Source organism: Ovis canadensis, chromosome 7 (assembly GCF_042477335.2).
Source record: "Ovis canadensis isolate MfBH-ARS-UI-01 breed Bighorn chromosome 7, ARS-UI_OviCan_v2, whole genome shotgun sequence".
NCBI classification, from domain to species: domain Eukaryota; kingdom Metazoa; phylum Chordata; class Mammalia; order Artiodactyla; family Bovidae; genus Ovis; species Ovis canadensis.
This window is the reverse complement of record NC_091251.1, coordinates 47,868,218-47,881,851: the sequence shown is the minus strand read 5'-3', so window position 1 is coordinate 47,881,851 and position 13,634 is coordinate 47,868,218. Positions and strand designations below refer to the sequence as shown.

The following is a 13,634-nucleotide window of genomic DNA, read 5'->3' as shown; positions in this document are numbered from 1 at the left end:
TCCTCAGACCTGTATGTGACAGTATGGCTTTGTTCCAACTTTGAGGCAGCTGTTGGGAAAAGAGGAGGAAAAAGCCCTAAAGCTGACTTATATATGGATCTCAGGGACCAAGCAACAACCTTCCCAGCCATTGTCCTATTGTTCTTGGTTAGAATTAAGCCCAAGAAATTCCCTGGTGGTCCAGTGATTAAGATTTTGCCTTCCAGTGCAAGCGGTGCAGGTTCGGTCCCTGGTCAGGGAGCAAAAATGCCCCGTGCCTCCTGGTCAAAAAAACCAAAACATAAAACAGAAATAATATTGTAACAAATTCAGTAAAAGTCTTTAAAAATGGTCCACATCAAAAAAAGAGAGAGAGAGGGCAGGGACATATGTATATCTATGGCTGATTCATGTTGATATTTGGCAGAAACCAACACAATTCTGTAAAGCAATTATTCTTCAATTAAAAAATAAAAAGAAACAAAGAAACAAATTAAGCCCCAGTAGAGCCTAGAAAGACAGACATCAAAATAACAATTCTCATGACAAGAAAAAAATTTTAATTACATGTGATGATGGATAACTAAACTTCTTAGGGTAACCATATGACAATACAAAACACATATATCATCAAATCATTATGTTGTATACTTCAAACTCATGCAATGTTATATGTCAATTATTTAATTTTTAAAAAGACAGCAATACTTTTATTATAAAGGTTTTATGAAATTAGAAACTATAAGAGAAGTATCTGGAAAATAGTAATGTTACCAAATGCAAATCTATGTACCTGATGCACGAATGTGCACCTGATATGGGGCCAAGCAAAACCAAAATGCTGGAGTTTGGAACAGAGAAAGGTTTGTTGTAGGGCCACGCAAGGAGATGGGTCATGCCTTAAAAACTCATGAACTCCCCAAAAGCTTTCAGCAAAGCCCTTTTCTAGGAAAGACGAGAAAGGAGAGTGGTTAGTTGTTGCAAACATTTTAGTGTCAGATCCTTTTTTTTAAATTGGGGTTTACTTGTGTTTCAATGTGTTAGTTTCTGCTGTGCAGAAAAGTGAATCAGCTGTTCGTATACATCCCCTCTTTTCTGGATTTCCTTCCCATTTAGGTCACCACAGAGCACCGAGTAGAGTTCCCCGTGCTATACAATAGGTTCTCATTAGTTCTCTATTTTAAACACAGTAGGGTATATATGTCAACTCCAGTTTCCAAATTCATCCCACCCCCCTGCCCTCCTTGGTGTCCATACATTTGTTCTCTACATCTGTGTCTCTATTTCTGCTTTGCAAATATCTGTACCATTTTTTCTAGATTCTATATACTTGCATAAATATATGATATTTGTTTTCTCTTTCTGACTTAACTTCACTCTGTATGACAGTTTCTAGGTCCATCCACATCTCTGCAGATGGCACAACTTCATTCCTTTTTATGGCCTAGTAATATTCCATTGTATATACATTCTTGATGTCAGGTCATGGTCAAGTCACAGTGCTCCTGTAAATCTCCACCAAACCAAATATTATCCTATTAGCTATACCTCAGTACAAAATGTTTTTGGTGTTAAAAACAAATATTATCCTCCATTCTGACGAGAAAGGGCAAGGTCTCAAGGCTCATCTCTTCCCCTCTGAGGTCCGGGCTCTGCTAAGAGGTGGAAGCTCCCTCTGCAGGCCAGTTACCCTGCTCAGGAGCATTTGTCCAGCATCCAGTCTAGGTCCTCCCACAGTGCCGAGGCTCAACTGAGGAAGCAGATCTCAGCTGGTGGCACCCTCAGGGCCAGGTCCCCAGACACTGTCCACGTGACATCACTCAGGGAGCCAGGCACCCAAGACCCAGTTGGGCCTCTGGCTCCTCAGTACACCCAAATGAGGGCAGGTCCCCTGGACTGTGACCCATGGAGAGAGCTACCACCATTAGGGCTTGGAGGTGGGGATCAGGGAGAGGTTGGCTGCTGCTTCAAGGACTGAGCCCAACCAATGGACAAGCTGTGGTGAGGGCTCTGGAGCTCTGTGGGACACAGCCCTCAGTCTGTCCCCGGCCCCCAGATCACCCACTGGCCTGAGGCTGGAGGGCCCTGGGGAGAAGGCCATGATCAGCCTGCACTGCACTCTGCCCCAGGACCCCTGCAAGGCCAACTGAGCGGGACCTCTCACTGGCCAAGATCAAGGTCTCCTGCTGTGCCCACCCTGCCCCTATTAGAGTAAATGTTCAGTAAATTATATTACAAATATTATCTGACAATAGCCAAGCCAGATGAACTATCTGTGGACAGTCTGAGTTGAAAATAATAAAAGGATTTATACATAGTGGTCTTCTCTGAGTACTGGCATTTTGGGGACTCTTTTTTCTTCACACTCTCATGGTTTCCCCTAAACTCTAATATTATTTTAAATAGAGAAGAATTGCATTTTCTCAAAAGGGTAGAAGGTGACTCTTGTAACATGGAGTAGATGACTCAGAGTGTAAAGGGTTCCAGTTCAGAGGCCTCTATAAACATCATTGGGTGGGTTGGAGGAATCCAATGGTGCCTGCCTTGGGCACAGGCTGGAAGTGGATAGTAAAAAGACTCATGCAACGCAGACATAAAGGACAGACTTTTGGACACAGTGAGGGAAGGAGAGAGTGGGATGATTTGAGAGAGTAGCATTGAAACATATACATTACTATATATAAAAATAGATAGCCGGTAGGAATTTGCTGTATGACACAAGGAACCCAAAGGCGGTACTTCGTGACAACCCAGAGGGATGGGATGGAGAAGGAGGTTTAAGAGGGAGGGGACTTATGTATACCTAGGAGTGGTTCATGTTGATATATGGCAAAAATCATCTCAAAATTGTAATTATCCTCAAATTAAAAAAAAAAAAAAGACTCCTCTAAGCCTGGGTAAAATGCTCAGGAAAAGAGATTCCAACTCCAAGATCCAAATAGGAAAGACATGGGCAGAAGAGGTATGAAACTGTCCTTCCTCTGGGGTGTGTTGGCTCAGAGAGGATAGAGGACAAAGCCCCTCACCTCCACAGCCTTGGACCCCCTGGGGACCAGAAGCAATCTCCAGACTGCAGATGGTCCCAGGGGCAGGTCACTGGAGTCTGGGCAGTGGGAGCCTGTCCAGGTTGAGCCGCTCTCTCTGTCAAGGCCACCTGCCACTGCTGCGTGAAGAGTGAGTCCAGTGTCCTCTCCATCCACAGGAGGGGCTGTCTCCATGCCACCTGCTGACAGTGAGGGTCATCCGCATGAAGAACGTCCGACAGGCTGACGTGGGTGAGTCTCCCCCTCCTTCTTCCCTCCCTCCTCTCTACTTCTGGGGCCAGGATGGAGACAGGTCTAGAGGGGAAATGGTCAGGGGTCACTCTGTGTGTGTGTGCATATGTGTGTCTGGGTGTGTTCTGTATTCAAGTTGTATTTCAGACTTTGAGGTTTGTATCATTTTCCAGGCCCCTCCCTGTAGCTGCAGCCTTGGCACAAGCAGCCCCTGCAGTCCTCACCTGGCTGTCCACCTTGCGCTCTCCTCACCGCCCTCCCCTCCCTGGGACCCCTTCCAGGAGGCAGCTTCCCTCACCCTGGGCATGAGTTTAGGGGCTGTTGGGATGGAAGAGAAGGGGAGGCCTTTGGGGACCATGAAGCCAGTCAGCTCCAGTGCTCTTCTCAGGACCTGGATCCCAGACGGGCCTGAGAGTGCATGCCAGGGGCCCCAGTTCTGCATTCAGCCCATGGATATGGTTGACTCACCAGGGCTTTTTGTTCCGGGTCTTCTTGCTGCTTTAATTTCCCTTTCATCCCGGCCTCTGCTGCATTCCCAGGACATGGGGGCCCAGGGAAGTCTCTGGTCTCAGGAAGAAATGAAGACATCTGGGTGGGTAGGACAGAAGCCCCTCCCTATGCTGCCCTCACCTCCTCACCATCCAGGGAGGAAGTCTGGCCCTCAAGGAGGACAAAGCTCTGTGTCAGGGCCCATGACTGAGGGGGTCCCCACTTACTGGCAACCACACAGAAATGGCCCAAGGGCTCCAAGTTCTCCGAAGCTTCCTTATATTGCCTTCACCCTGGGATTCAACTATGCTGGGAGAGCCTGACGCAAGGGGAGGCGTCTATCTGCAAAGCAATCATGGAATGGTAATAGAGGATGGCGGGCTTCCCTGGTGGCTCAGATGGTAAAGAATCTGCCTGCAGTGCAAGAGACCTGGGTTTGATCCCTGGGTCAGGAAGATCCCCTCGAGAAGGGAATGGCTACCCATTCCAGTGTTCTTGACTGTAAAATTCCACGGACAGAGGAGCCTGGCAGACTACCAGTCCATGGGGCTGCAAAAGTGGAACAGGACTGAGCAGCTAACACTCTCACTCTCTTTAATGGAGGATGGCATTCTGATCTTGTCACCATGGGATTTAAAGGACACTGAAAACTGGGAGTAGTGAAGGAAGGCTGCTTTGAGAGCCTGAGGTCTGAGGGGACAAGATATGAGCATCCAGAGGTCTGGGAGCCCCATCGGGGGGAGGGCTCCTCCTGCATTCCCCGCCTCCAGCACCTGCTGGGGGCCTGCCCGGGGCAGACAGCACTCGTCCTCCCCAACCTGAGGGCAGTGCCGTGGGACCCATTTGCACATGAGCATTAGCTGCCTAAAGCAGAATCAGTGTTTGATCCCAGGTCTGGCCTGCTGAGGGGTGGGAAGGACAAGCCAGGAGAGGGAGCCTGGGCTATTCAGAGGATGGATGGGAATCTAGGTGGCACCCTAGTCCTGAGGCAGGGACTGCATGACCTCGAGGGCTTCTGTGCGGATGGAGCAGGAGCCCTGGGGAAGAGGCTGACAGCCTGCTGCAAAGCTATCGCCGCAACACCCCAACGCAAGGATGAGTGTGGAGGTGGGGAAGGGAGGGCCCTACATCCCAGGAGAGAACAAAGGGACCAGGCAGGATTGAGACCCCTTCCCCAGGACGGTGAGCGTCCAGAGCCCATGCCATCAGTTGCAGCCAGCATGGCTCTGTTCCCAGGTCGGCCAGGGGGCCATGGACTTCTTGGGCTTCTCGGGGCCTCCCAGGCCACCAGTAAGTGATGTGAGGAGCCTGGAAGTGTCCCCTGGATCCGGAGCCTGGTTGCCTCTTTTGCCTTCATTTCCACGCCAGGGTGGGTCACCAGACACCTCCCCCACCCCCCTCGGGGACAGGTCACAGCTGTCTCATGCCTGTGGTGGCCTCGCCTGCCTTGGCTCCTCTAGAGGTGGCTCTGTCCCCGCCCTGCGTGTCCTGCGGGCCTCACACTCTAGGGTAGTCCTGCACCTGTGCTGTCAGACCCTCCCACCAGCCAGGGCACTTCCTGCTACACCCGTCACCTGAGGGCCCCAGAGGTGGAGGTGAGGTGGAGAGCAGGCAGCCAGAGAAACAGGCTAAGGACTGGCCCACCACCTATTCTCTCTTCCCCACACGTGCCTCTGGCACACAGGCTGCCCTTCGAGGGTACCTGGTCCCCTCTGGAACATGTCTGTGTTTTCCTCATTTCCCTGAGGAACAGAGTTGGGGGCAGTCATGGTGTCTGGGGGTGTCAGCCCAGGTCACATTGTATCTGGTTCCACAGTTGTCACGGACTGGGCTCTGTTTCTGCCTCACCTGGGTTGAGACTATGCTGACATCTTGCAGGTCCTGGGTCACCTTTGCCCTAAATCATTCCTCCTGGCTTAGATCAAAAATGATCTCCCCTCTGGTTCAGTCCTGTAAGGGGTGCCTGAGTTTCTAAGATTTCTAGGAGCCCCAAAGGGATGAGATTCAGGGGTGGCTCCCTCATCAAGGAGCTAGGTCAGGGCTGCAAGAGAATTGGCCTGGAAATCTTGCAGCTGTCCAGAGTTTTTATTCCCCTTGGGACAATAAATTAAAATTCAAACCATCACCCCAAGAGCTGTGAGGTGGGTGTCTCTAAGGAAGATAATGTTCTTGATATCAGTAGAGATGAAGATAATGTTCTTGATATCAGTAGAGATGGTTAAGTCATCTTGGCCACCCACATTCTAGAAAAAGAGATATGTCATTCCTATGACCAAGCCCTTTTTCACTTCATGAGGTACAAGGATTAGAACCAATCTGTGCTTAGGAAATTCCCCAAAGTTCTTAGAATTGGGTCATCATTTCTTAAGCACTCTTAATTGCCAACACAACAGTCACTACCTTACAGTCAGCTCATGATGCCACAGCTTGTCATCTGGGCTTGGCAGCCTCCCTCCACCATCATCCCTCCCCAGGATTATCCTCTCTTGGGCTGCACTCTCTTTCCCAACCTTAGGAGGACAGGCAGAATGGCTATCTGCAAAAGGACTGGAAAAAAAAATTTATGCTTGACGTGTAGGTGTCTGACCAATGTTGGCTCTTCCAGGAGTTTTGTTTTTAATCTTAATTGGAGAGTTAAGCCTTAGGTAAAAAATTCTGAGACTTCAGTGGATTTGTGTTTGTTAGCCGTTCAGTCGAGTCCAACTCTGCAACCCCATGGACTATAAGCTACCAGGCTCCTCTGTCCAAGGGATTCTCTAGACAAGAGTACCAGAGTGGGTTGCCATTTCCTTCTCCAGAGCATCTTCACGACCCAGGGATCAAAGCTGGGTTTCCTGGGTTGCAGGCAGATTTTTTACCATCTGAGCCACCAGGGAAAGCCCAGTGGATTTAACGGGACAATTTTAGGCATTGACTGATGATAGAAAAGGAATCTTAGAGGAAAAGGGGCCTTTCCAGGGTCTGTGAAATCGTGCTAAGCAAGTGGGTGTAGGGTTGTGGGGTCCCTGCCTTCAGGCCCCCCCTGCACAGGAGGCAGGCCAAGAGGAGGGGACTTGGAGTCCAGGAAAAGCCAAAGGAGGGCCCAGGAGGACTGAGCAGGTCCCCAGGGAGTCTCCCTCTGAACACAGCCATTAGACATGCCAACTTACCTGTCTATATCTGTGATAACTCAGCCCAGAATTTCTGGGGTACTGATATATCCCAATAGCAGGAAGTTGGGGTTTTCTATCATTCGTTTAGTCACAAATATCCAGCGGTGCCAATACTGGGTCTCCTGGGCTTCCCAGGGTTCAGGGGGTGGTGGAGCCACATGCACCAACTTGTCAGCAGTGCTCCCTCAGGAGAAGAGCAGCAGGCTTTGGGCTACGAGGGGCACCTGGCCCAGACTTGGGGGCTTAGGCAAGGCCTCCAGAGGGAGGTCCCTTCTGCAACCTGAAAGGGTGGAAGAAGGGTAGTGTGAAAGAGGAAGAGGAGGGTGTTCATGGCAAGATGACACGGCCTCTGAGACCTACAGGGCCCTGGGTTTGGCTGTTACATACATGTAACAGTGTGTGTGTGCATGCATGTGTGAATGCCTGCGTGTGTGTGTGGTTGGGAACAGGGCGGGGCTGGGATGATAGGGAGAAGGAATGATGTGAGGCTGGGAAAGTGGGAGGGGTGGCCATGCTGAGTGGGCGGGACTCAGCATGAGTGGGCGGGACTCAGCATGAGTGGGCGGGACTCAGCATGAGTGGGCGGGACTCAGCATGAGTGGGCGGGACTCAGCACGAGTGGGCAGGGAGCCACCGAAGGATCTTTAACTGGGGAGTGACCGATGGGAAAAGAGCCCTTTGGTTTCTCTAGAGAGAGAAGATGAGGGTGGGGCAGGACAGAAGACAGGGTTCCCAGTGGCGTAGTGGTGAAGAGATGGCAGAGATGAAGATGGCCTGCACCAAGGCAGTGGCCACGCAAGTAGGGAGAAGTTGACAGGCTGGAGGGCACCAAGGTGTTAAATCAACTCAGTGTGAGAGTCTGGTCAGGACACCTGAGTTCATAGTGAGGAGGAACAGGTTGGGCATGGAAGGAATGGTAGGATGATGTCACCATTTTCTTTTGATTCTGTTGTGTTTAGATTAATGATGATTATGACATTTAAAGACAGTGTTATCTCATCTCTGTTTGATGGGCGGAAGGCCATGAATTCCAGTTCATTGAATGGTGAAAGATTAGCCTGAAAGATTAACCAGACAGAGGGGATGAAATGAAACCAGGGATGCTCATGATGCAAGCCATGGTTATTAAGTCTGGGGAAGTTCTCAGTGTAGTAACAATACAGGACTAAGTCAGTCTTGTGGGGAGGGGTCACCTCTGGTTCCATTCTCACAAGACATTATTAATTATAATTAGGAACTAGTTTGGATCAGTCCTATCAGTACAGAACTCCCATCCCTGCCCTGCTTTATCATCTAGAAGAAGCTTCTCTGACCCTGGAAACTGTATTGACTTTTCCCATTCTCCATGTATTTGGTGCATGTCCTGGGAATTACCCCCAGCAGATTGCCAGAGGAGTGACAAGCGCCATCGTGGCACCGCTTCCTCCCTCCTCTCAGGTGGAATGGTGTCAGGACACTGGGTTTTCACCCTATTCCTATCCCTGTGCCTGCCACTGCTCCAAAGAGAAAACCCAGGAGGCCTTCTTTAACTTTAGGAGAGCCTGTTGGGGTCACAGCTTTGTCCTTTGAGCACACACAGCATCATCACATTCATGTTGTTCTTTTGAATGAAAAATAAATTATGTGGTCTTAGATATGAGGGTTTCTTGGGCCATGTGGGGAGACCAGTATAGATACAAAGAGCCCAGATGGGTACATCTGAGATGTTCAGTGACATGAGGTTTGCATTCCCTGTCCCTAGATCCTGGTGAATAGCCTGTTCTTCTCCAGGCTGTCCCCACTGGGCCTTGGGGCTGAATCCCTCCTCCCTAACAGTGTCCCTTCTAATCCTTGCTTCTCTGCAGCCCAGAGCTGAGCCTTACTTTGGCTTCCCTGGTGCCCTGGGTCAAAGCAAGAGATAAACTTGACCTCTGAGTGGCTAGTCCTTCGGATCGTCCCCTGGCAGAGAGAAAACTGCCCAGCCGTGTGTGTGTATGTTGTTTGCTCAGTCATGTCTGACTCTTTGTGACCACATTGACTATAGCCCGCCAGGCTCCTCTGTCCATGGGATTCTCTAGGCAAAATACTGGAGTGGGTAGCTATTTCTTTCTCCAGGGGATCCTCCTGACCCAGAGACTGAACCCACGTCTCCTGCATTGCAAGCAGATTTTTTACTGTCTGAGCCACCATGGAAGCTAAAAAAACTACATAGTCACAGCCATACCTTGTCCCAAACCAGCAAGAGCCAGGATGCTTCTGAGAAGAGCCAGAGGCCATCTCCGTTCTTAAGACCAGGCAGGGGGGCCTGCGTCCCCTCTGAAACCTGCAGCCTGAAGTCCATGACCTTATCAGGGTTCTGGGACAAAGGTCTCTGGAGAGTCAGGGCCGTGAGTCAAGAGGGGACCTGAAGCTGAGACGAGGCCTCACTCTGGCTTCTGCCTCCACACTCTCTCCTCTTCAGACTTGGGTTGGCTCCTCACCCACTCACCCTTGTCTTCCTCGGACAGTGAGCCTAACAGACTGCTTTGTGAGCCTCTGGCTGCCCACTGCCAGTCAAAAGAGGCTGAGGACTAGGACCATCTCCAACTGCCGAAACCCAGAATGGAATGAAACCTTCAGCTTCCAGATCCAGAGCCAAGTGAAGGTGAGACATGGGGACAGCACCTGCCTGCAGGTCTGTTCCCTCCTGGCCTGCTTGTCCTTCTCTTTGTTCACGTGTCCTTCTCATGCCTATTTGTCCTTCTTTCTACCCACTTCTTGTCCTATGTCTCCCACTCACCCACTCCTTTCTTCTGCCTGTCTCATATTTGTCCCTCTGGGCATAGTTATCCTTCTACCATCTTTCCTGCTTCTCTGTCCTTTTCCCTAAATTGCCCCTGGAACTGTCTCCTGCCCCCAAATTGAGTGTGTTTCCAGAACATACACCGACCGGAAGGATACAGAGAGAAGAGCCAGTCTACTCTAGAGGTCCGAGGCCAGTCTAATCCCAAACAGAGGGCTTTCACGGCTGTAAATCCTTTTCGGATGGCTAATTTACTTCTAATTCCTTGGATGCGTGCTCTTTCATTTGTGGAGTTGCTGATTCATGGCATAGGCCTTCTTCAGATATATGTGACTGACTCTACATGGAGTTCATATCTCCTGTGGGAGAATCCTGTCCTGAACATCCTGAGTTATGACAGCTGCCCCAGGGTGCCCTTCAGATAAATTTACCTTCATCATGAAGGCATCAGAGCCAGTCCTGAGGCATCTGAGGCTTGACAGCTCCATCTAGCTTACCACTTTCACATTTTAGGAATGCATCTCCTTTTTCAGTTCATGACATATCCGTTTGTTTTCAAGTAGAGTTTTGTATTTATTGTTTTAAAAATGTCTTTTCTATCATATATGAGATTTTTGGTGAGAAAGGGGGAGTTTCAGTATGAGCTATGCCATCTTGAAACCAGAATTTGTGTTTCTTTTTTCTGTAGATCTCTGGGGTTGCTGGGTTGGTTCTAGGACATACCTGGTTTCTTTTTTGGCCACACCGTGCGGCATGTAGCATCTTAGCTCCCTGACCACGAATTGAACTCACGCCCCCTGCATTGGGAGCGCTAAGTCTTAACCATTGGACCACCAGTGAAGTCCCACATCTGGTATCTAGCAATTACAAAGTCAACAGATCCACTCACTGGGAAGCCCCGGGACCATCTCAGGTCCACTAGATAGGGAACAAAGAGGCAAATCCAGCCCCAACCTACATCTCCCAGGATCCTTGGAACAAGAAGCCTCAGAGGCTAATCTTAGTCACCTAAGTCATCTCAGAGTTCTGCTGGATGGTAGGGTAGCTGCTCCACCCTTGACCTGCTGCTTTGGGACCATCCATGAAACCTCACTTAGGGGCTGATGAGCCAAAGGATAGAGCTCCAACACTTCACCCCAACCCAATCAAAGCCTCTGTAATCTTTGCCACACCTCTCCACCTGGAGTATGAAATGTAGTGGCACCCTTGAACTGTGTTTTCTGTACCAAAGGAACTGTCTTCAGCTCCTGGGTCCCAGCACTGGATACGTGCTGTATCTTGGCAAATGTCTTGCTTGCTGTGTCCTTCCATCCTTCCCCTATGTGAAATGAAATACCTCACACTTCACAGGCCCCTGCCAAGCTTATAAAAGAGCAAAATTCCCCAGTAGGAGAACTAGAGAAGAAGGGCAGGAAGGCCTCAGAGAGTTGCAAAGGAGGGAATAGACACTTTTCTCCCTTAATCCAGGGCTTCCTTGGTGGCTCAGATGGTAAAGAATCTGCTTGCAATGCGGGAGACCTGGGTTCGGTCCCTGGGTCGGGAAGATCCCCTAGAGAAGGGAATGGAAACCCACTCCAGTATTCTTGCCTGGGAAATCACATGGATAGAAGAACCTGGTGGGCTACAGTCCATGGGGTAGCAGAGTCAGACACAACTAACACTTTCACTTTTCCCTTTATTCATGTCCCCACATATGTCCTTCACACCTGAGCTATGCTCGCCCCCATCCCTCAGACCCACCTACTCACTAGGACTGAGGTCAGGCCCCTCATCCTGGGAATGGGTGGATGCAGCCTCAGTGACCAGACTCACACCCACCCCTTTTCCCCTAGAATGTTCTGGAGCTGAGCGTCTGTGATGAAGACACAGTGACACCTGATGACCATCTCTTGACAGTTCTCTATGACCTCGCCAAGCTCTGCTTCCGAAAGAAAACCCACGTGAAGTTCCCGCTCAACACAGAGGTGGGTGTGGCTGCCCTGGCCCTCAGCCTCCTGCCTCATGAGGGGAAGCTGGTTATTCCTAAGATGCTGTTTTACAGCATCCTCTCTCTGTAGCCAAGTGGAGAGAAGATAGTGCTGCTGTGCAAATCCCAGCGTTTTGGCCTGCTGGCTGTGCAACCTATAGATTTAATTCCCCTGAGTTCTATTTCCTTGTCTTCTCTGATAATAATATCTACCATACAGGGTCACTGTGAGGCTTAAACGGGAATAAATAATTAAGGCACCTAGCACTGTTCAGTGGCTAGGTGGCTCAGTGGTAAAGAATCCACCTGTCAATGCAGGACATACAGGTTCAATCCCTGGGTTGGGAAGATCCCCTGGAGAAGGAAATGGCAACCCACTCCAGTATTCTTGTCTGAAAAATCCCATGGACTGAGGAGCCTGGTAGGCTACAGTGCATCACAAAGGGTCAGACGTGACTGAGCAACTAAAAGGACAACAAGCCCAGTTCAGAGTACTAAATGGAGATGGAGTAAATGTTGGTTCCCTTTCTTCACTCAGAGCCCTGCTGCTGGGATGGCCCCAGGGGACAGAGGACAGACAAGGCAAATGAGGGCAAATCTGCCGGAAAGGCCCAGGATGTTATTGATTCACCCAACAAGCATTTGAGTGCCCTATGGGAGAGGGGAGCCTGGTGGGCTGCAGTCCTTGGGGTCACAGATAGTCGGACATGACTAAGTGACTAACACACACACAAACACACACACAGGGCAAGCACTGTTCCAGGTACTTGGACACCTCAGGGGACGAGCATCCCTGTGCTCACCTGGCTCATGCTCCATGGAGGAAATTAAGGTCCCATGAGGTCATGACTTCCTGAAGTTATACAGCAAGAGATGCAAAGCAGAAGATGAAAGCACGGGCCCCTAGCCTTCAGAGTTGGGCTTGCCGGGGGCAGCATCTCAGCTCTCCCTTGCTCCAAACAGTGAGCCTGTTGGGAAGGCAGGAGAACGATGGAAGCTGGAGGGAGAAGATGAACGACACATGTTCTGGGGCAAAGGGATTTACCTGCTGGGGCTGAGGGTCCACTTCATACCCTGATCTCCTCTGGATGGTTAGTGATGTTCCTGATAAAAAGACTTGGATACAGAGAGAGACAAGGAGGACAAAAAGAGCCAAGAGCAGCTGTCCCCAGGCTAAGACAGCAGGACCACCAAGTGGGACGGACACGGACATGTCCGCAGGGTCTCCTGGGGTGGCAAGAATCCTGGTCTGGAGAGAAGTGGAGACACAGCTCACAACTGTAGTCTCTTCCTCCCCCTGCAGGGCATGGAGGAGCTGGAAGTGGAGTTCCTGCTGGAGGAGAGGTGAGTAGGACCCAGCCCCCCCAGGCTTCCACTAAGGTCCAGACTCCAAAGCAGCTTCTGCGCACAGGCATTGCACTTTCTTTCTGCAGTACCCCCTCTTCCACTCCCACCCCTGACACCCCTCAAATGCATCGGAATCACTTGGGAATTCCTAAATAGTGTAGGTGCCTGGGCTCCACCCCTTCTCATCCAGGTCTGCTGACATCAGTGCTACTTTAAAGATCTAGTACTCTGGCCAATTCATCTGCCTCAGATCCCCAGCATTTCTAAGAGTGGCTCCTGGGAAGACTTCCTGCCACCATGGGGATGGGACTTTCCCGAGGTCAGGCTAAGAAAGACATCGGGACTAAGGTGTTTCCTCTTGGACCCAGAACTGTTAGAACAAACTCCCCCTAAACCCGGGGCTGAAGCAGAGGCTGTGCCTCTCTGCTGCTAAGTCGCTTCAGTCATGTCCAACTCTGTGCAACCCCATAGACGGCAGCCCACCAGGCTCCCCCGTCCCTGGGATTCTCCAGGCAAGAACACTGAGGTGGGCTGCCGTGCCCCTCTGCAGCCACCTCCAACTCTGGAACCAAGTCAGGGGGAAGCTCGGGGCCAAGGTGTGGGATTATTTCTCATCATTTCCAACTAAGAAAAAGATCCAGGCTCCTAGGGGTATGACTGTGCTG

The 13,634-nt window shown here is 50.4% G+C and overlaps 1 protein-coding gene across 2 annotated transcripts in view; it reads left to right on the top strand.

Annotated features, from left to right (window-relative positions):
• The window catches only part of PLA2G4E (phospholipase A2 group IVE), an 82,335-nt gene that overhangs the window by 40,686 nt on the left and 28,015 nt on the right, over positions 1-13,634 (top strand). For both annotated transcript variants that reach the window (XM_069596082.2, XM_069596083.2), the window contains exons 2-5: positions 3,182-3,254; positions 9,382-9,518; positions 11,489-11,620; positions 12,926-12,966. In XM_069596082.2, the coding sequence (XP_069452183.1) occupies positions 3,182-3,254; positions 9,382-9,518; positions 11,489-11,620; positions 12,926-12,966 (383 nt within the window). The remainder of the gene's footprint in view (positions 1-3,181; positions 3,255-9,381; positions 9,519-11,488; positions 11,621-12,925; positions 12,967-13,634) is intronic.